This window comes from Taudactylus pleione, unplaced genomic scaffold, assembly GCF_031769625.1.
Source record: "Taudactylus pleione unplaced genomic scaffold, aTauple2 ptg000156l, whole genome shotgun sequence".
Classification (NCBI taxonomy): Eukaryota; Metazoa; Chordata; class Amphibia; order Anura; family Myobatrachidae; genus Taudactylus; species Taudactylus pleione.
The window spans coordinates 7,447,043-7,469,130 of NW_028284558.1; the positions used below are offsets into that span (position 1 = coordinate 7,447,043).

Here is a 22,088-nt window from a genome sequence, read left to right on the forward strand (position 1 = left end):
TCCTGGCGTATCTTTTGTATCCATATAGGGATGGTGTAAACAGTGGTGTCCCTCCCCACTGTGTCACCCAGTGCGGGGAGGGACGTTGTGAGCGCAGCATAGCCGTGCACGCCCCAAAAAGGGGGCATGGTCTTGTGCAAAGGGGTGTGGCTTTGTAGGACAGGGCGTGGCCTCGTGGCCCGATCCCTCTCATCCCATTTTTTTATAATATTGGGAGGGGGTGCAGTGGGTGCTGACTGCAATGTATTAAAGTGCCGGCTCCCTCACAATGTCAGGAGCCAGGTGCTGCACTTAATACTACAGTGCAGAACCCGGCTCCTGTCACTGTGGGGGAGTGTCAGTCTGCACCTTGGTGTCACCCCTCGGCGGGTGACACCCGGGTGTGGCCCGCACCCCCCTTGTGACGCCACTGGGTGTAAACTCCAACTGTTAATGAAAACTAGTTGTAAAGCCAAGTATACAGGCTAGGCACATCGCAAGGGGTGTAATGTGCACAGCAAATATACACATTGTTTTCGTGCACAATACATGAGCATATACACCTGATGTCTGTCCAACTCTGTATCAGTTACATCATGTGTACATATTATGTCTCTCAAACATGCATTTAATTCACAATTACAAAAATAAGATTATTAAATGACCAATGATGTAGATATATATATTTGTTAAGCAATTATTTTATTTTTATTTCAGATGTATTGCTTTGGTATGATCTATTTAAGGGACTATCGAGTGATGTAGAATTTATGAAGCAGTAAAACATCTCACTGCCATGATTACATTCCTGTGGATATAAGATGGCCATGACAAACCCTACTGGCATTATTATGACACCGAGCAGGAGGATAAAGCAGGGCAATGCATTGTTGGCGTGGTACCAGTGATCTGCCGACAACTTTATATAGCACGCAGTAGGGATAATGAAGACGAGAGGAGTAGCGCTCAGAACTCCCTGCAAAACAAAATACACATTTTATAATAACTTTTCTTTTTTTTTTTTGCAAAAATGGAAAAAAAAATTACTTACCCTACTGTTTGTTTTTATACTGAAAAACATAACACCCATTTAATGTTTTGCAAATAATTCTTATACATTTTAATTTTATATTTCAATTGTGGTATTAAAGCCAAAAATTTAAATGATCAGCTTTTTTTGCCTAAAGATTAGGGCAGCCCCCTGTCGTAGTGCCCATATGCAGTGCCCCCGTGTGCCACAGGAGAGAACACCTTTATGCAGGCCTCCAGTAGTGCCCCCAGTAGTAGTCCCCCCCTTGTAGTGCCCCCAGTAGTAGTAGTCCCCCCCTTTGTAGTGCCCCCAGTAGTAGTAGTCCCCCCATTTGCAGTGCCCCCAGTAGTAGTAGTCCCCCCCTTTGTAGTGCCCCCATTAGTAGTAGTCCCCCCCGTGTAGTGCCCCCAGTAGTAGTAGTCCCCCCCTGTAGTGACCCCAGTAGTAGTCCCCCCCTTGTAGTGTCCCCAGTAGTAGTAGTCCCCCCCTTGTAGTGTCCCCAGTAGTAGTAGTCCCCAGTAGTAGTAGTCCCCCACCCCCCTTGTAGTGCTCCCAGTAGTAGTAGTAGTCCCCTTATAGTGCCCCCAGTAGTAGTAGTCACCTCCCCCTTGTAGTGCCCCCAGCAGTAGTCCCCCCTTGTAGTGCCTCCAGTAGTTGTAGTCCCCCACCCCCCTTGTAATGCCCCCAGTAGTAGTAGCCCCCCCTTTGTAATGCCCCCAGTAGTGCCAGACACCCCCCCAGTAGACACACGTAATATAAAAAACAAAATAAAAAAAACCACTTACCTGAATCCCCGCTCCCGCCGCCGCCATCTGCTCCTCAGTCTGTCCTCCCGGGCCGGGCCGCTCTGCATTATGGGAGAGACGTCATATGACATCTCTCCCATTGCCCACTGCGGGAGCCGGAAGATGGAGCGGCTCCCGCAGTGGGCGCAGTAGCAGCTAATGAGAGTCTGACAGACTCTCATTGGCTGCTGCTTACAACAAACACACAGCTGCCGGAGCCGGCGGCTGTGTGTTTGTCAGTGTAGCGCTGACCGAACTCCGTCCGGTCAGCGCTACACACGCGGTGCAGTCTGTGTCACAGTGACACAGACTGCACCGGCCCGCATGACGCTGCGGCCCGGGGGGCACATGGCACCCTTCCCCCCGGCCCAGCCCGCCACTGCTTTTAGATGGGGATGACACCATGAACCAGTAGGAAGTCAATACAGGTTGAGTCTCCCATATCCAAATATTCCGAAATACGGAATATTCCGAAATACGGAATTTTTTTGGCTTGACTGAGATAATGAAACCTTTGATTTTTGATGGTTCAATGTGCATAAACTTTGTCTAAGGCACAAATTATTAAAAATATTGTATAAAATTACCTTCAGGCTTTGTATATAGGGTGTATATGAAACATAAATGAATTTCATATATGTACACAAACTTTGGCCCTCATTCAGAGCCGTACGCTCTGAGCAGAGTGCACGCTCTGAATGAGGGCCGTCCTCCATAACTATGGAGCGTCCTCCTGGACGCTCGTATAGCTGTGGGTCACCACCCACAGCCTATACGAGCGTGCAGTTTGATGGCCGCGATGGTCGTGACCATCGCGACCATCGAAACTGCGAGCCGGAGCCTGCGGTTGAGGTTTTCAACCGCAAGGCCCGGAGTGATTTTGGCTCTATCAGAGCCAAAATCACTCCCACTGACATCACTAGTGATGTCAGTGGGCTGGCTTCTGACGGTAGGCGTTCCCTTAGGAACGCCCCCGTCTGGGAGGCATGCCCCCGGCACGCCCACCAAAGGGGGTGTGCTGTCAATCAACATCGACAGCACGCCCCCTTTGATCAGAAACAACGAGCGAAGGAAAGTCCTTCGCTCGTCGCGTCTGGCGCATGCGCACGACGGAGCTCCCTCCGTCGTGCGCATGCTCAGTGCAGAACATCGACCCACTTGCGAGCGGACAGCCGCTCGCGAGTGGGTCTGAATCAGGCCCTTTGTTTGAGCCACAAAATTATTGAAAATATTGTATAAAATGACCTGCAGACCCTGTGTTTAAGGTGTATATAACACATAAATGTATTCTGTGTGTATATTTGGGTCCCATTCCCAAGATATATCATTATGGTATGCAAATATTCCAAAATACAGAATATTCCATTATCCAAAATACCCCTGGTCCCAAGCATTTTGGATATCAGAGACTCAACCTGTAGTTCTCTGCTAGTGGACTCCTATTAGTCTACTATGTGGTCACACTGCGCATATGTTGTGTACTCAGCACTGGCTGTACTGCCTGAATGAGTAATATTGTTCCCTGACTGGTTAGCTATAAATGGTTTTTAACCATGGAGAGAAAGCAAAACCATTGATGGTTCAGGTCTATGCATATGTAAATGAACCGAGACCACAACTACGCATGCACAATACAGAAAAGTGAAGGGATTTTACCATCTAATCTCCCCCATTGATGGTAAAACTGACCATTACGAGGAAATGTTTATGGTTGATAACCATTGATGGTTGATGGCTACATCTAGGAATTGAGAAAAAAAATAAGGTAAGAAGAAGGCTATTAAACATGGGGCCAAGCTGAAGTGCAGGGCCTTAAGCTGTGACACTGATGGCATAACTAAAAAGCTGGCCGTGAAAACTTTAAGTACTGTACATAGGGTAGTGTCACTGATAAAACGTCTCTGTTTGATTATACAGGGCCAAGGTTTAGGGGGCACCTAACATACCAAATGATTAACCTAATGTCACTCATTGAGTATTTTTATTTTCCCCACAGCACCCATACACTGGGCGCTGTCTGCCGAGGAACGGCAACTGGTAGCTTCTTACCTTTGAAACTTCCAGCTTCTACTCCTCCATGTCTTAAATGCTGGGAGTGTGGTGCGGGTTTAAGATGTCACAGCCCAGTACCACATTCTCCCAGTCTGAGGTGCATAAGATATGAGGGAATGTGCTGCACTAGAGGAGGACTCAGGAGTGGCACAGAGCATGCAGGGGCAGGAGATTTGGGCTCCAACAGTGCTTACGCCAGCCCTGGTAGTATAGAGAATAGTAGAACGGAACCGCTGGAGGGTCTAGGGAGCTCAGCAGATCAGGTGAACACTTCATCAAAAGTAAAACAAAGGATTTAATGTGAATTTAGCTCTATCATATAATAGATTTAAGATAATATTTATCAAAAACATTTGCAGGATATCTAAGCGCAAATATTAAGCATCCCCTGTATGTACGCTTGGTAGACCACAGCAGATATTAGATATCACTCTTTCTATGATCACAAAAGCAGCCTCAATAGGTTTCTATGGGGACTGCTAAACTGCAAAATTTAGCATACTCCGGAATGCGATGCATTAACCATTGTAGGCTATGGGCTACATATCGCGGTACTGTCTGCTAGCACATGTGTGGTCTTCCGAATCCAGAGTTAAAATGATCGGATCCCCTGCTCCTGGAAGTTATTAACGGTAAATCCCAGAAATACATCATTTATTACTGCCGCAATAACAAGTTATAATTATTTGGGCCAAGTCCCCATAATTGACAAATAGGCCCCTTAAAGTTTTGGGCTTAAAATCTTTCAAACATTTTGAAGTACATTTGTTTTAAACGTATATATACAGAAATGAGGATTTGTTCTCATAAAACAGGATATGCAGTGTTTAATTTCAGACATTATAACATCACCACTTGGAAGAGAACCTGCCCACTGACTAATGGTTTCTACTTTTAGACTAGAGAGTAAAACAAACATGCATTGTCTTAAGCACACACTCATACAAGTCAGCCCAGAGTCAGCGGAGGTGCAAACTGCAAGGCTAGAGTCATTAGAGTCGCTTGATAGAGTGGATGAATAGTATGCAATAGGTTGCACCAGGCAAATAGAATAGGTATGTTAACATTTGCAAAGTACAAGATGGATGTAAACTAGTGTCATACCAAGTGTGTTAGAGTGTCAAACCACTATCTGAGAAACATGCAAGTGTTCTATATACTGTTGAGTTGAATGCCAATGAATGAATTGCTTCTGAATGTCGCAGCTGTCACTCAAATTAAAGGATTATACTGTGATTTCTGATTATCTGCTAGTAGTAGAAAATATGTACTTACATTAAGCTCCAGCACAATCCCTAGGCAGTTGAAGAGTAAAGATATAATTGTGGTAAGAGTCACAACTAATAGGGTCACTGCAAAATGGAAAATGGTTGAAAGGGTCCCACCAAAGAACACATTTGAAATCACCTGCAACAAAAAGAAACAAATACCTGTGATTGATCACTTTCATTAATAACTTTCTGTTGGACCATGAATACTTGGAGTAACAGCGCCATCTATTGTACAGTGCAGGGCGCTGACCACAGACATGATTGTATTAAGGCATTCTGCATTTAACAGAGCAAACATATACATAGAATACTGACTGGCGTGGCATCTTTAATTATAATTCATTTAACTTAAATATCTTAAATTACTTATTTTCTATATTTTCATCGGCGCTGCCTCAGTGATGACAATAATCATAGAGAGTTGATAGATTGCATCATTTATATTATTGGTTCACCACACAAATGGATGCATCTATTGTTTGTAGAGATGCATGTACAGTATGAGGTTATTATTATTGTTATTCAAATTTAATGACAATTGTGTAAGTCTCCATTCACTTAGGTTAAAACTACAATAGGAACATTTGTTTAAAAATAAACTCAGCAGAGACAATGGTAATAAATATTTGTTGCAACCTGATAAATACTATAGCTCAGGCCAAATTACAATTGCAAATTTATGGGGGAATTCAATTAAAGCATAAACTTTTCATGTGTCAATTTACCGGACCTGACGTCCATAATTTCACTTTTCCTGTTTTTCACACGATTGAATTCAAAAACTAATCTTTCGGCATTCACGTGATAATTCTTGCAGGTTTTACATGCGATAAGTATCGGTGGAAATGGGGAAATCTGTCTGTACCCCCAAAATAAGGCAAACTTATATCGAATAACAGCATAGAAGTTCATTAGTGGTCATAATCAAAGTATTGTGTCAAATGGCTTTTATAAGCATTTTTCTAAAACATTGAAATTATGATAGGAAGGAAATGTTTTTTTCTTTCAAAATAACAGTTCTACTTAAATTGGGGGTGCATAAATGCCTATGAGTATATATTTGTATCTTTTTTCGACACTTCAAAATATGCCTCTAACACCCACCTGCAATCTTAAAAACACCTGTCCCATTCATATAGCACCTCCATATACCTTGCCCACATCAATTAACCCATTTTCCCTAACTTTTCACCTGCTCAGGAGGTGGTGAAGAGAAATTTGCGTTACATCCTATGAAGAATTTTTAACTTTTATGCACTTTAACACGCAAAAAGAAGTTATCGCCGCTGATTGAATTCACCCCTTAAACTGTGTTTGATGCAAAATGTTTATATGATTTAAAGGCAATCCACATTTGTTCATTTATTTATACATTTTATTCTAAACCTATCCCCCTAACTTTTGATGATCTCTTTTTTTTTTAAATAGTGGTGTCCTACTCATGGAATTTCTTACTCTTCGGAATGAAGCCCTTGATCTGCTGCCTCTTGCTAAATGGTAAAATCAAAGTGCCAATATCCTGAAGGTGTGGCCTGAAATGTTTCCGTCATTAACCCATTTACTGTTGAGGTTTTTCTCTCCTCTGTGCTGAGCCTATTTTGCCACTTTTTGGGTTGGCCATATTCCAACATCAGTAACTGTAATTTGTTTATGTGGCACCCACACAATCTATACCTGGATTTTTTTTTTTTTCAGAAGACTGTTTGAAAAACACCACTAGTTATATTTTCTGTCAATGCAAATCACCTAAAATGAACATAAAAGAGTTTCTAAATTGTTAGTTCAAGAAATTTAACTAAAAGCAATTTGTGAATTTTTTTTTCTGAAACACAAATGCATATTTTGTGGTTCTTACAATTACCATGATCCAGCTTTCCAAAGCAACAAAAAAAGTATTCTACACGCAGGTTTTCTTAATACACTTTGAGGGGTATTCAATATGAAACGGAAACTTCGCTGTCGAAATTTTCGCCGCACATTGGGGTCTTTAAATGGGCTCGATAGCTGCTATTTTGGGGATTTGGGAAAGTGGTGAAGAATAGTATTTAGAAGGTTTTTTTGCAGAAAATAAGTAGTCCCAGCAAATTTGGGGTACTTGAAAATGGGGGTGAGCATATTTAAAAGTTGCTAAAGTGAAGTTTTAAAAAACGTGAAAAATCCACACTGCATATCGCTAGTTTTTAACCTTGTACCCTCCAATTTTTTTTTTCGCCCACAAAATTAAAGTGCTTTTTTTGGGGTCTTCTGAGGTATTTTTTAAAAAAATGTTGACACAGTTTACCTTTGGGGGACTGTCTGAAGGTTGCAGGGTGGTTTCCGAAATGTTGCACCCCAAAACCCCAATTCTGCACTTTTTTTCACCACCCATTCCTTGGTGATACTTTTTCGCAGGGTCGAATGCAATATACTTTTCGCACCGGCGAAAAGTTTTCAAATTGAATACGGTGTAAAAGTAAAAGTGGCAAAAATGACATCATCCGAACGAAAACCTCGCAGAAACTGAGTTTTCGCTCCATATTGAATACCCCTATTTGTGTTTGCAAATGATAAAGCATTTTTTTTATTTTACTAGTCTGTGTCTAATGACATGCCCAAAATGTTTAGGGATAACATTGGAAGCCACACCATTTTGAAAACTAGACAAGCCGCAGTGTGATAATATCCCGAAGCTTAATGAAGTCAGTATGAAGGGGTCATACTGGGGGTCCCCCTACCCTTCTCAGGGATTTAATGTTCTTTGTAGTATAGGGTGCTATTGTCTGGTCTGATCACCAGACAATAACTACTAGGGGGGGCACATATTTTATACTATCCTCTTTCAAAATGAAAGTACTCTGAATTTATTGCAAACAGGATTTGGAACACTATGGCCCTCATTCAGAGCCGTACGCTCTGAATGAGGGCCGCCCTCCATAATTATGGAGCGTCCTCCTGGACGCTCGTAAAGCTGTGGGTCACCACCCACAGCCTATACGAGCGTGCAGTTTGATGGCCGCGATGGTCGTGACCATCGCGACCATCGCCACTGCGAGCCGGAGCCTGCGGTTGAGGTTTTCAACCGCAAGGCCCGGAGTGATTTTGGCTCTATCAGAGCCAAAATCACTCCCACTGACATCACTAGTGATGTCAGTGGGCCGGCTTCTGACGGTAGGCGTTCCATTGGGAACGCCCCCATCAGGGAGGCACGCCCCCAGCACGCCCACCAAAGGGGGTGTGCTGTCAATCAACATCGACAGCACGCCCCCTTTGATCAGACACAACGAGCGAAGGAAAGTCCTTCGGTCGTCGCGTCTGGCGCATGCGCACGACGGAGCTCCCTCCGTCGTGCGCATGCTCAGTGCAGACCATCAACCCACTTGCGAGCGGACAGCCGCTCGCGAGTGGGTCTGAATCAGGCCCAATGCCCTCTCACATCCCTAGACTTAGTAATGCTTTCTATAGTGTAATGTGTTACTGTCTGGTGATCACATATGATGATATCCAAGCAATAACTTTCTATTAGCCCAGGAGTACAAGCAAGGCATAGCCATGATGGGAGTTGTACCCGGACCCACCAGATGTCTCCACAACACCCCCATGCTGCCTCCAGGTCCCCTGGCTCTTAAGATTTTGTTGTATAGTGGTGAGCATCAGCATGCCTCTCTGCTGGTCAACCCCCTGCTGCAAAAACTCATCATTTATAACTGTGAGTATCTTTGAACTGCATGAGTACTAAGGAGTGGTGGGCCTCATCCTTGGCACTTTAGAGGCATATATGATAGATTAGTCCCACTCATCCTGTTGTGTTTGTTGTGGAGTGCTCCGTAGAGACTTCTACCACTTGTTTCGAGGAGCAAGTGGGAATCAGATGGTTTTCAGTTTAATTCTGCCAGCGAGGGGGGCGATGTGGGGCAGAATGAAGACTGCAAGCTGCCCGCTCCTCTCTTAAACCACCTCCTGGGCTACAGTTACTGAACTTCGACAGCAGATGGCTAATACAAGTGAGGTCATTCAAGCCTTTCAAGTTCACACCTTGCAGGAAAATGTGGCTGGGAGTTGCATATGGTGACCTTGTAGATATCAACTGCAGATAGTTCAGATTTAGGACTGTGTACTTCATCAGTTGTATTCTGAATTGCAAATAAGCCTTTTTATCATTGGCATTTACATATCTGATATTTTCTTTACTATTACCAATTAATTCTCAAGCCAATAGACCCATTCTTGTGAGAAAGATGGCTGATTCCTTACCATCACATCGTCCTTATGAATATTAAATTGACTTTACAGCTGTCTTTTTAAAAATCTTTTGAAAGTATTTAATCTTTAGCCATCCCAGAGCTCAATATTCTGAAGAGGGTTTGAATGAAAATCTACATAACTAATTAACTCAAAATACTTCTCACCTCCATCTGGAGCGCCTATCTTTTAAAAAGATGGTTCATTACTGCCTTTTGTGGGCAATCAAGTATAGCTGATTATAATCATAAAGAATAGAGATCTTGTGCCTCTTATTCCAGAAATTCTTAATCAGTTGGACAAGTCTGGTATACCAAACCAAAATTACACCGAGTTTTCAATTTAGACCACAGATGGAAGGTTTAATCAGTTCTTAGTTCTGACACCGACTCATTGCAAACTGCAGCTCCTGTTACACTATTGTCTAAGTCTTGCTTGATTACTTGGCCTCATTGTATGCTACAAAACCCCAACTCAGCATTGTCACTGCCCTACATACTGTCACCACTCTGCACAAATGTATGAATCCATTATTCATTCAGTTATTTTGAAGGACTTGTCAAATGCAGAACACATATGTTCCACTTTATAGCCCTGGAGCAAGGATATGGGATTTCTACATTATTATTTTTTCATCCCTGAATCGTGGTATTTTTTGAGTATTATAACATTCATCAATTGGAATTAAACACCTGAACAGTTGTCAACTGAATTGCAGCATTAGATTGTACAACCAAATTTAATGCTGTTGGCTGAAGCAAATGTTCTTTAGCCACCAATAGTACTACAACTGGAAGTCATGAGCATAAACTATGATTAATTTGTCCATAGATAAGACTCTATTCCTGTCAATTTACTTAAGTAGTTGTGAGTACTTAAGTAGTGGTCACGATACCCACAGCGGCATCCCAAAAGTCACAATCCAGATGGTAAGTATTAGGGTTAGGCACTAGGGTTGAGTTAAGGTTACACTGCCGGAGGGGAGCGTTAGGGTTACGTTGTGGGAAAAGTGGGTTAGGGATAGGTGGATGGTTAGGGTAAGGGTTATAATAGCGTTGGGATGCCGCTGTCGGGATTCTGACCATCAGGATCCCATACCTAACCCTTCAGAATCCCCTAAACACAGACCACTTTTCCTTAATGTGAACTTATTTTCAAGCTTTGGTATTAAGAGCCCTTGATAAAGCCCATCCTGCATCAACTCTGGTGCCAACACCAATTCCCACCAATTTTTCCATGAGTGTATTCCTTTCCTTGAATCTAGTGAAACCAAACTTGATGATGTCCCAAATCTGAATTTGAAGAGGAGAATAGTGTCAAGATCTCACATGAAAAAATGCTGTTGAGCTTCACAGAACTTGATCCCAAGACCTTGTAGACTTGAAACCAGAGTTCTTGATTGTTAAGACATACAGTAGCAGTTGCTGTTCGTTCAGACTTCTGTTAGATTATACTTAAGCATCTGCTCTCTGCCCACAGCTAATCCCTTACAAACTATAGGTATTTAAAGCTGGAAAATCAAACAGCCAGTACCTGATTATTGTGTTCACACTCTAACCTAGCTGTTCCTGCTTTCTGTTATTGTATTTTCTGACCCTTGGCTTTGTCTGACAACCACTAAAGCTCTGTTTAGCATTGGCTATATTTCATTTAAAAATTAAATGTCAGGGAATATCGATACCAAACTACTGTGTTGTTATACAGGTTGAGTCTCCCATATCCAAATATTCTGAAATACGTGAAACCTTTGCTTTTTGATGGTTCAATGTACACAAAGTTTGTTTAAGGCACAAAATTATTAAAAATAAAGTATAAAATTACCTTCAGGCTGTGTGTATAGGGTGTATATGAAACATAAATTAATTTCATGTATGTACACAAACTTTGTTTGAACCACAAAATTATTGAAAATATTGTACAAAATTACTTTCAGGCTGTGTGTATAAGGTGTATATGAATCACAAATGTATTCTGTGTTTAGATTTGGGCCATATTCCTAAGACATTTCAATATGGTATACAAATATTCCAAACTACGGAATATTCCGATATCCAAAATACCCCTGGTCCCAAGCATTTTGGATATGGGAGACTCAAACTGTACTACAACGTGTAACACTCTAAAAAGTGGAATACGATGTTGGTTTGGTAAATTTTATATGTCTTTAACTTGAAGACTTACCTCTCTAGCAACAAAACATTCCATAGGGTAAGTCAGGATTATTGTTATTGCATAGCAAAACCTTCCAATAGTGGCCAGATTATCATCCTTACAATAATTTTCAAACAGGTCTCCTATGGAGGAAATATTGAAAATGATGAAGAATATACAGTATGTGTTTATTGTAAGCTTATATTGTTACTTGAATTTTTGTGTCAACAATATGAGACAAGTTGTATAATTATCCAAGTCACAGTTTGCAAAATGTAACTTAACCCCTTGGGAAGCCCAACCGCACTCACAATTCTGGCTAATATCATTCACATACTGGGGCACATGAAGAATTGGAAGTATTTAGATTGTCAGCTTGCTTACCTCTTTAGTTATCTGTTATTACCCAGTCTTGTTTTATGACAGTTTTGTTCCCAATTGTAAAGTGGAATGGAATATGCTGGTCCTACTGTACATAAGTAACTGTTAATAAGATAAATAATAAATATTTGCACTCTTAGGGGGGGTATCCTATTACCTGCGGTAATTTGCCTTTTGGAAAAAATGGGCTTTAATTGCAATAAACACCTGATAGTCATTATCAGGCTATCCAACTATAGCCCTTTTTTTGTGCGGAAAATTACCTTTTCTTGCTCAAAAACACATAGGATAGACTAAGCACCACAGACCTATGTACTTTTGCGGCAGTGATCACCGAAAAAAAATCAAACTTATCGAGGATTTGGTTTCGCCTGAGGCAGGTGAAACAAAACCCCCGTTAAGTGTCGGTATCGGAGCTAATTGGATAGCCCTGTCGGCGGAAATTAGCCACGGCACATTGCTGTGGGTATTAGGATACCACCCTTAATGTTAGCATGAGTAGAGATACGTATGCTGAATGGTCTATGTGCATGTGTATCCAGGTCTTGCTCAGTTCTAATTACATGATCTTACCTTTGGGGTACTTGGCCTATGTTTACCCGCCCCTTCCCTTCCTTGCCTGCCTCTCTCCAGTTAGTAGAGGGTCACACCTGTGATATCTAACTTCACATGGAAAAAGTATTATTATGCTTTTCATACAATATTCATGTTATATAAATAATAACTTTGTGATAGAAATATGAATGCTATAGGCACATGTTTTTTCATGAGGATTGCTACATGTTATATTTCTTAAGCATTTAAAATAGTTTTGGAAATCTGTCCTAGGTTCTTGGCATAGAGCAGAAATGCACTCAGCAAATACGCAGCATGACCTTGTGGTGTGTAAACAGCGAGCACTATTTCATTTGCATGTTACCTAGTTACTAGAGTATGCAAATAACAATTGCTGTTGCTATTTTTTTTTAAACGTTAAAGATATATGTGCCACCTAAGGAGGGAGCTGAACTTCATAGCTCATGGCGGAGCACAGGGTCTGCTCCATGATTTTGGCTGGGGATGTATGTGGGAGGACTAATGGAGAAACTGAAATGATATACATACTGATTGCAGAGGTTAGCAGGGGGACTAATGATCAGTGCCCCCTGAGATCCACTCCTCTTCACTCTGCATTATGAGGAGGGGGAGATGTAAGTGTCACTGTTGGGGGATCTATAGCCACAGGGGGGTTTAGGACCGCTGTGGGGGGATTAATGTCCCAAGGCGATTAAATGCCACTGGAAGTGTGTGGGTTCTATTGATACAGGAGCCTATTGCCACTGGGGGAATTCAATATGGATCTATGAACACTAAAGGGCAGGGGCAATGCCACTGGAAGATCTATTGCCACGGGAAGGGGGGGGGGATTTATAGCCACGGGAAGACTATCCTCACTTGGGATGGGACAATTGCTAATGGGGAGGAGGAGGTTGGGACTAATGTTACAGTGGGGACCTATGGACTCTGGGGAGTGCTAGCCCCCCCTCCCCCCCCACACACACTACCACCACCACTATATGTTTTTTTAACTAAAATATTTAAAGACGCTTTTAAAAAGATACTACTAATTTGCTAAAATAACAATAATTTAAATCAATAAATCAGCACTTAAGTGGTTAAATCCAAAGACAGGAATACTGAATTACATGTATTGAATGATCTTACTACTTTTGCTGCATAATTTATTATTTAAAAGAGAATTATAGAAAAATAAATTATCTAGATATTAGTTCAGCCAAAATAATGGCAGTCTCCACTGTCTGTAGATGATATGTACTACTCAGGTTGTGATTATACTTTATCAGAAGAACAAACAATTTGCCTTATCTATTTCTACTATAGGGAAATTTAGATATAAGAGTTAAGATATAATCATTTCTGTGGGTGGCAGCATATGTACTGTACATTGTGTTATTATTTAAGCCTTCTTAATACTCTGTTTTTTTACTAACTCCGAATTGTATCTTCTGTAAGTTTTATAGACTTTTTATCCTCCTAGGGAGTTAAATGTGTTACAGTACGTCGACCCAACAATATATGTACCCATTTGTTACTGTTACTTCTGTGCATCTTTCTATCTTGGGTGGGCCAGCAATCCTAGGTCTATGGCTCGCTCACACAGTACGTCAGAAACCCAACATTAATATCAGCTGAGTAGCAATAATTGCTGTTAGGAATGGATACCCTGTTCAAAGCGGATGATGGTGAGGACTGTCTGTAGATAGAGCAGTTAGAATGGCTAACCTAAGGAAAATGGCAGGAGATGCAGGTAAAATCCTATACTGTATACACTGTACTGTAAGGTGCACATAGCAAACAGATATAAAGTAGATACTGTTGGACAAGAGTTATGTCTGGAGAATGGACCCCTGGATGCTGATCATGGGCTGCTTATGTTGCTCAGCCCAGTGCATCAGGATTATTTTCCAATTTACACCACATGGGGGGGGGGGGGGTTAGATTTGATACATGTAGCCATTTGGCAAGTTTGCCATGATAAGGGCTTATTGGTGTGGTCAGTGGCTTGTTAGTGTGCAGATGACAACAAACACAGGCTTACAGAAGTTATGTGCTGATCTGAATTACTGGTATGCCAAAAAGGATCAGCTTCATCTCCACAAGATCCTTGTTGGGTATTATACTCATGTTAGCGCCACTTATACAGAAATATCAGACCAGTGACCCAATACTGCCTATATTCATAACTCTAATGAATTCAGACAGGTCGGTTTACAACTTGTTCATTGACCAAATATTGTAACATCTCTCAATGACTGCACCTTACCTTGGGTGAATCCTGTAAAAGACACATATCCAAAGATTGAATACTGGACACTGATAATTAAGGATATTATCATTGACACATGAGTAATACGGGACCAATTACTGACTGTAGCTTTGTCCAGAGATCCATAGATTAAAAAACAGGCATGGTGGCACATAAATACTAAAAAAAAAGAAAAAGAACGTGTCAAGTGATATATTAATTCCACTACAATACTCGCAGTATTATTTCAAATAGGTTTATGCAAAAAAAAATCCACATAAATATTGTTTCAGTCTACAAAATGGCTGTCTCCATTGTTTGTGGAATAATAATTATCCAGGCCCCTGCAAAAGCAGCAATTGCCATTAGGCTATGTCAGGCTGGGCTGGGCTGGGCATACTACAATGGAGATATTTGCAATACTCCATACTTTTGACAATGGTACATATCCACTTTACTTAATGCAGAAACTGCTGTTTCCACTTTATTTATGGATCCCAAAGGGTTTAATATTAGGGAGCTTAAATATACTTTAGTAGAAAGAAGATTCCTTAGGGATTTTAGTGAAATAATAAAGTGGTAAATAATAGATATGGGCTGGTCTTTATTTCCGCTTAAAAAATACAACAATCTGTGACTGTTTTACAGTTATGGACAGTTGCTAAATTCTGTTCTATTACACTGATTGTTCTCCTTTTTCTATATACAGTATGGCAAAGCGTATACACAGATAATTACCAAAAGACATGACTCCAACTGCTTGTATTGCATTCCAGTTTGCAAAAACCCATGCATCTTCAGTGTGGGGTCTATAACATCAACAATAAAATTAGAAGACATTGTTAAGACCGTACATTGGGCAACTTAAACTGAAAACATAGTTATTGCTGCAGTGTTTCTCAAACTCAGTTTCCAAGACACTTTAACAGTCCAGGGTTAAATGATATCCCTGCTTCAGCACATGGCTCAGTAAATTTTATTGAACCATCTGTAGTCAAGCATGGATAGCCTTAATATCTGGACCGTTAGCGTGCCTTGAGGACCAAGTTTGGGAACCACTGTATTAAGATATAACTGTTTACTTTTGATTTAAGTGAGTCATTTGCGTAAAGCCATTGAATCATGGTAGTAGTTTTGACCCATTCATTGTCCATTGTCATTCATATCAGTCCCAAAACCTTTGGCCATTGTCAGCCAACCAATGATGATTGCTAACTATCGATATTCGATGGTCATCCCTAGAAAAACAAAAGAGTGCGATCTTTTGATACATGTGTTTAAACACTTTATTTTCTACAACTTTCAAGTTAAATCTAGTACTGACATCTGTCATCATCATCATCACCAGCTTGGAAACTTTTGCACATGTAGACTCCAGGCAATCATGCCCCTACAGTACTAAGCCTGACGCACCTCTCTAAGCTCAAGTAGCTGCAACTATTGGACGCAATCAAGTAAAAAATGGCTTCTGGTCCCCAATGTGCAGTCAAAGGTGTATTTACTGTAGGACTATTCCTAGTTTCAGTCGGTAGATAAATATGTTGCTACGATTTACTCAATTGTCAGATCAGTTCTAGCCAAGTATGATGAATGATTATACTTTACCATCATGTGTGAAAAAGGAAAATTCCAGATACTCTTTCAGAACTGCTAGATTTAAACCATAATCACAGTTCACATGCTTTATCTGAAAGTGACTGTATTCCTGTAGCATACATTAGTGGGTTATTTCTCTTGGCAAAACTATTGACGGTAACCCTACAGGATGCACTATATAACATTCCCTAACTTGAAGACTGATGGGTAATCTCAGATAACCACTAGAGCAAAGCTGTAGATACTTTCTTCATTAAACACCGCATGAGACAAGTCATTACATCCCTCACCTTGGCACAGACATTCTACTCTTCTAGATCACTTACACGTCAAGGGGTAAATTTACTAAAGGTTGATTTTGCATTTTTGTGCAATTTGCCATCTAGTTTGCAAATCCTACATTTACTAAAGTCAAAACTGACTCAAAAGCGACCAAAAATACAACTTTAGAACAGTTTAGAACATCGGATAAACAATCAATGCTTTACTAACAATCCAAAAACCGATGACAAAATGAAGACAAAATGAAGACAAACCCATCCAAAAAATATACCTGACGGCATTTACAACTGCAAAAACTGACTGACATCCATGTTCGGTTTCAATTGTAGCTGAAACCCGATGGATGATAAATTCTGTTTTTTAAGACATGAAAACAACTTTGATAGCAGTCAGTTTCGGTCGGGTTTTTAAATTCGACAATAAATTGACCTTTAGTAAATTTACCCCCCAGCCTCAAATGTGCCTTTACCAGGGGACTCTCATCCTAATATAATATGCTAGACATCATTTTATGCTCTCTCTCTTTCTTCTCAAACTGAGAGGGGGGGATATATTGAACCTTCTAAAGAGTTTAGAAGTGGACAAGTGGAGAAGTAGACCATACAACCAATCAGCTTCTAATTGATAAATTCTAGCTACAAAGCTCATTGGTTGATGGGCAACTTCTCCACTTCTCCACTCTTTAGGATTGATACATTCCGCCCTACGTGGATAGAGTCCACCCACCTTTGCCTACTTTTTGTCAACATTTGAATGTTTTGACCCAACAGTATGTCCCTTTATATGTGAGGTCACAAAACTCCTCTTGTACCAGGCCAGACACTCTATACTGTTCTGTGATCGAGGATCATCTTACATGAATAAAACTTACAGGAATGGGGGATTATAGTGCTATGAGATAGAGGCAAATGACATATAGTAGGGGAATTATGGGACATACAGTATGTGAAACAATCTGCATAGAAGCAAAATAAACTCTACAAGCACCTGAAAATTTGTTTTGCTAACCAACATATTCTGCTGTAGGAGGTCTGCTTGTTTGGTGACCAATCACAAGTTGCTACCGCTACCTAAATCAGGGGTGGGGAACCTTTTTTCTGCCGAGGGCCATTTTGATATATATAATATTATTTTCGGGCCCAGTGCATGCCACGCCCCTTCCATATGATGTCACATGGGGCGGGACCACAATCACCGGTGATTACAGCAAGGGCAGCGGTGTGACAATCTGAAACATCCTAAGGACGCTCCAGGCGGTACTGCTGCATAGATTCTGGCTGCAGGGTACCATTCTAGATCAGGCTAGCAGAAAAAAGCTCAGAGGGCCAGACCAAATGATTCTGGGGGCCTTATACGGCCCCCGGGCCTGAGGTTCCCCATCCCTGACCTAAATAGATAATTTGACTTTTCAGTGCACTCAATTACTCACAATATAGTGAAAACTGGTGCTATAATGTATAATTGCATATAGACCAGAGTAGAGAACAGAGTGGTCTCCAGAGGTCATACACTGTTCAATCAGTGTTAGGTCTCCAGATAAGTATAAACACAAAGAAAATACTATTATCAGTGTGTCATGAATGATTGGGGGAGAGGGGAAATTTTAATGTAGCTGCAAAACCCCTTTCAATAAGCAGTTACAGCAAATACACAATAAATTAGTACAGTACTTTCAACAAAAAAACATTAAACAAGTACATATAGATGCAGGTGTGGGCACAGGTATGGAGAAATGTAGTGTAATTCAAATCTTTGTAGAGGTGTGACAATACAATCTTTAAGTTTGACATTTTGAGCAATGCTACTTCGCACAGTATTAGTATCACCAAAATATAGAGATGGCATTCTGCTGAGTGGTGTGGGTGGGTTAATAGTGGGAACACATGAGGCCAAATTCCACTGGCAAATTGTGTCATTTTAAGCAGCAATATGAGGCAGATATTCCAAATAATTTTTGAAAATGTCACTCGTCTCTAATTAGAATTAGCCAGTAAAGTTTCCCAGACTGCACATGAAATTCTAGCAACTTGGTTTTTGGACACTCAGTATGAAAGCCTCTTTCCATGAGACCTCTCTGATCTCTAGTAAAAGGATAATTAAATCTGGTTTCAACTGTAATTCTGGAAAGAAAAATAGTCAAAGGGCACAGACTTCCTGACGTCTTATTAATTCACTAAAACAACACAAGAGATCAAAGGGACATTAAAAAGACACAAAGGAATAAATCATAAAGTGCAAAATAATGTAAATAAAATTAATTTTTCAATCATAGAAAGATGGAATTTGATGGCATTTGTCTACCAATTCAGGTGTCTTCACAAGAATCCTTTTTTGTTTCAATCTATTTTACAATATGTTCAAGGTAGCTGTCCCTATGTCTAACTCAGGATGACTTATCAATGACATGATTCAGAGGTGGCTGGTAATGCAGTCGCACTCGCAATAGCAGCTGCTGGAATATGCAAATGCTAATCTCAGCCTTCCCTTTGTGTAATGGGATACCCACTTTTAGGCTCCGTGTTCTGTGTATTTGCGAAGGAGATCGTAAACACTCCAACATGAACAAAGCATTGGTCGCACCATTGACATTTGTGGTAGCCTTGGATCTACTCTAGCTACTCTCCTCAAATCCAACTAAACATGGCTGCTGAAGCTGTGGATTTGCGATTGAAAACGCAGCAGCGTTACCAGACACGCCCAATAACACTCCTATAACACGCCCATGAAACGGACACTTTTTGCGACCTCTTTAGGTCATCTCCCAGTCTCCTCCATGATACGCCCAGGGATTGCAGACCACTTCTCAAGTGTTAGCGATGCAGTACGCAATTGCGAACAGCATGGGACACTTAGATGCCGTGTATGCAGTAAGGGTTTCTCAGACTTTTTGCTCATGCACAGTAGCAAAAACAAAAATCACTCAACTGAGGGAACATCGAGATTTTGTTTAACATGGCATTCTCCTGTCTCTGCACCAGGACATTTTCTAGTAGTTCCTGCAAAGCAATAAGTACTTTTTTCCTATACTTATTTATTATTGGAACTTTATACTTAAAATGAATGATTTTAAAACACATGTTTTATACAGTACTTTTATTTGAAAAAGAGATAATGCTATAATAGTGCAGGTACTTTACACATTGATAGGTTATTGATCATCGCTCTAATGGTTTTAATGGAGAGGATTTTCTGGGAGCTATAGAGAAACACAGCCTAGAGAACATAATCATGTCTTATCATTCTCTTCCTTACATTTTCCACTCTCAACCCACACAAGTAAAACATTCTGTGCTTTGATTCTCAAGCTCCTATTTGCAGGGACAGCTTTTCCCACAGTTAGCAAATTATTTGCTTTCACTGCATTTGTTTACACAGCTATTCTATCAGCTGACGGCATCAACTAAAACAAATGAAAGGAAAGTCTCCACTAAGAATAAGGGAACAGCTCAGACTAAAGGCTCATATCCACTACACGATGAAGTGGATATTTTGAACGATAACGATATTGTTATCGTTCATCATCTGCAATATCGTGCAGTGGATATGCCATCAACGACCAGCGCGCTCCCGCTGGTCATTGACTCCGTCGCTCATCACCCGAACCTGCTGTCCAACATGACGATATCGTCAAGTTGTGCAGGGTTCGGGTATGAGGGAGGGTGCCAGCACTGAACACTATATAATTCAGTGTGGAGTCAGGACCTGATTCAGAGCCACTCGCTAGCGTTGTGCGCTCGCAAGCGGCCCAATGGTTTGCGAATGCGCACGCTTCGTTCTGCGTGTGCGCAAACTACTCTGTGTGATCACAGGCTACTCGCTCGCCCAGCAAAGACAGCCCAGTGAAATGAGTGACAGGAGAGGCCGTTTGTGGGTGGTAACAGGGGCAGGACACTAATGACGGGTGGAGATGTAAACGCAGGCGTGCCTGGGTGTTTCAACGCCATTTTTAAGGCGTGCATAATTAACAGGCAGCGTCATAGTACACGTCACATGCCTGTTTTTTACACTGAAGTCCTCGCAGTGCTTGCGGCAGGGTAAGGCAACCACAAGCGCTACGATCGCTCCCGATGGTGCTCGATGTACCAATGTTTTAATACACTCCCTGGAGATGACATGCGCTAGTGGGTATCTCTACATAGTAAGGATTCTGCCTTTGAACCTCTATACACCCCTGCCTATACCTTCTGATATCCTGCCTATAAACCTCTAAGGATGACACTAAATTGCGTACACAGTTATACAGTAAATAAAGACTCCAGACCTAGAACCTGTGGTTCCAAAGCACAAAGTATTATTCAAGTAAAAGTACAGTCAGTTACACGCTAGTTATAAGTACAATTTAGCGCAAAGGAATTATACAGACCCAAGTACAGTTATACATATGCAGCACTCTGGACCAGATGTAGGCATCAGCGAGAAACCCCTCGTCAATCAGCATTCAGCACAAAGAATCGAAACCCAGGGTCAGAGCACACATATTTATACCCCCCAGAAATAGACAACACAATAGAGAAGTTTGTTGCTAATACCATTGGTCCTAAAGGAGAGGGCATATGTTACAAGGCATCTAACAGGTTGGTTCAAATAGACACAGTCCAGCCTCTAACAACTGGTGGTCTCTGGTTTCCCACCTCATGCAAACCCTAACAGTTGGTCATATAATGTACATTTTGTTTCTTGAAGTCTCTGCGGTCCATAAGTTGAGAATGCCTGTTGCGATCTCTACATCGATGTTACCGGAATATACTGTTGAGAGAGTACGCATCAGTACAATACCAAACATGACTTACTTATCACGTATAAAACCTTAGTTACAAAATAATCTTTATTTCATAGCAATTATAGTAAATGTGCATACTTGAATCTTATACCTTAAAGCTTATGGAACCTTGTATGTGAATATGTAATGTGTGAGTATGTGGGGTTTGATGTAAAGATGCTAGTTAGGTTTATCTGATTTGGGGCAGATGTGCACGCATGCAGCTAATAAACAGCGTTCGCATGCAGGATATTGTGCATTCGCTACTGAGCATCATGTTAGCAGCTTAACTGTGCGTAATGTGCGGTGTTCATGCATGAGATTCCATACACATATTTATGTGTATACATATATCTATACACATATATATATATATATATATACACACATCTCATTCCTTATTTACAGTTTCAAACTGTAATGCAAATGTGTTACCCCCAGCTGTGAAGCCGGGGGCCATTCTGTCTGGGTGTGGGACTAAAACCTGTTTAGGATTCAGACAAATTCAATTGTGTAGATCAATGCCTGGGTTATATTACAATTGCCACAACTATACTTGCCTACATATAGGGATTCCCAATGTGTATGTAAAAAACACTCACAGTATCCTGGTGCATTGTCTATTCTATTTACTTTTCTCAGGGGTTGCATTTCTAGTTGTTTTTGGTAGATTATCAAAAACATTGCTATCTGTACTTAGCTCGTGAGTTGTAACTTAAAATGGCGCTGGTCGCAAAATGGCGTCTTGCAGATTCTTGTTACTAAAATGGAGTCTAGC

The 22,088-nt window shown here is 41.0% G+C and overlaps 1 protein-coding gene across 1 annotated transcript in view; it reads right to left on the minus strand.

The window, feature by feature from the left end:
• Nucleotides 1-676: 676 nt before the first annotated feature.
• SLC38A11 (solute carrier family 38 member 11) overlaps nt 677-22,088 on the minus strand; it is a 179,191-nt gene continuing 157,779 nt past the window's right edge. The window contains exons 9-13 of the mRNA XM_088474892.1: nt 15,412-15,482; nt 14,692-14,853; nt 11,517-11,629; nt 5,122-5,253; nt 677-955 (exon numbers count right to left, since the gene is read on the minus strand). Of these exons, the coding sequence (XP_088331018.1) occupies nt 677-955; nt 5,122-5,253; nt 11,517-11,629; nt 14,692-14,853; nt 15,412-15,482 (757 nt within the window). The remainder of the gene's footprint in view (nt 956-5,121; nt 5,254-11,516; nt 11,630-14,691; nt 14,854-15,411; nt 15,483-22,088) is intronic.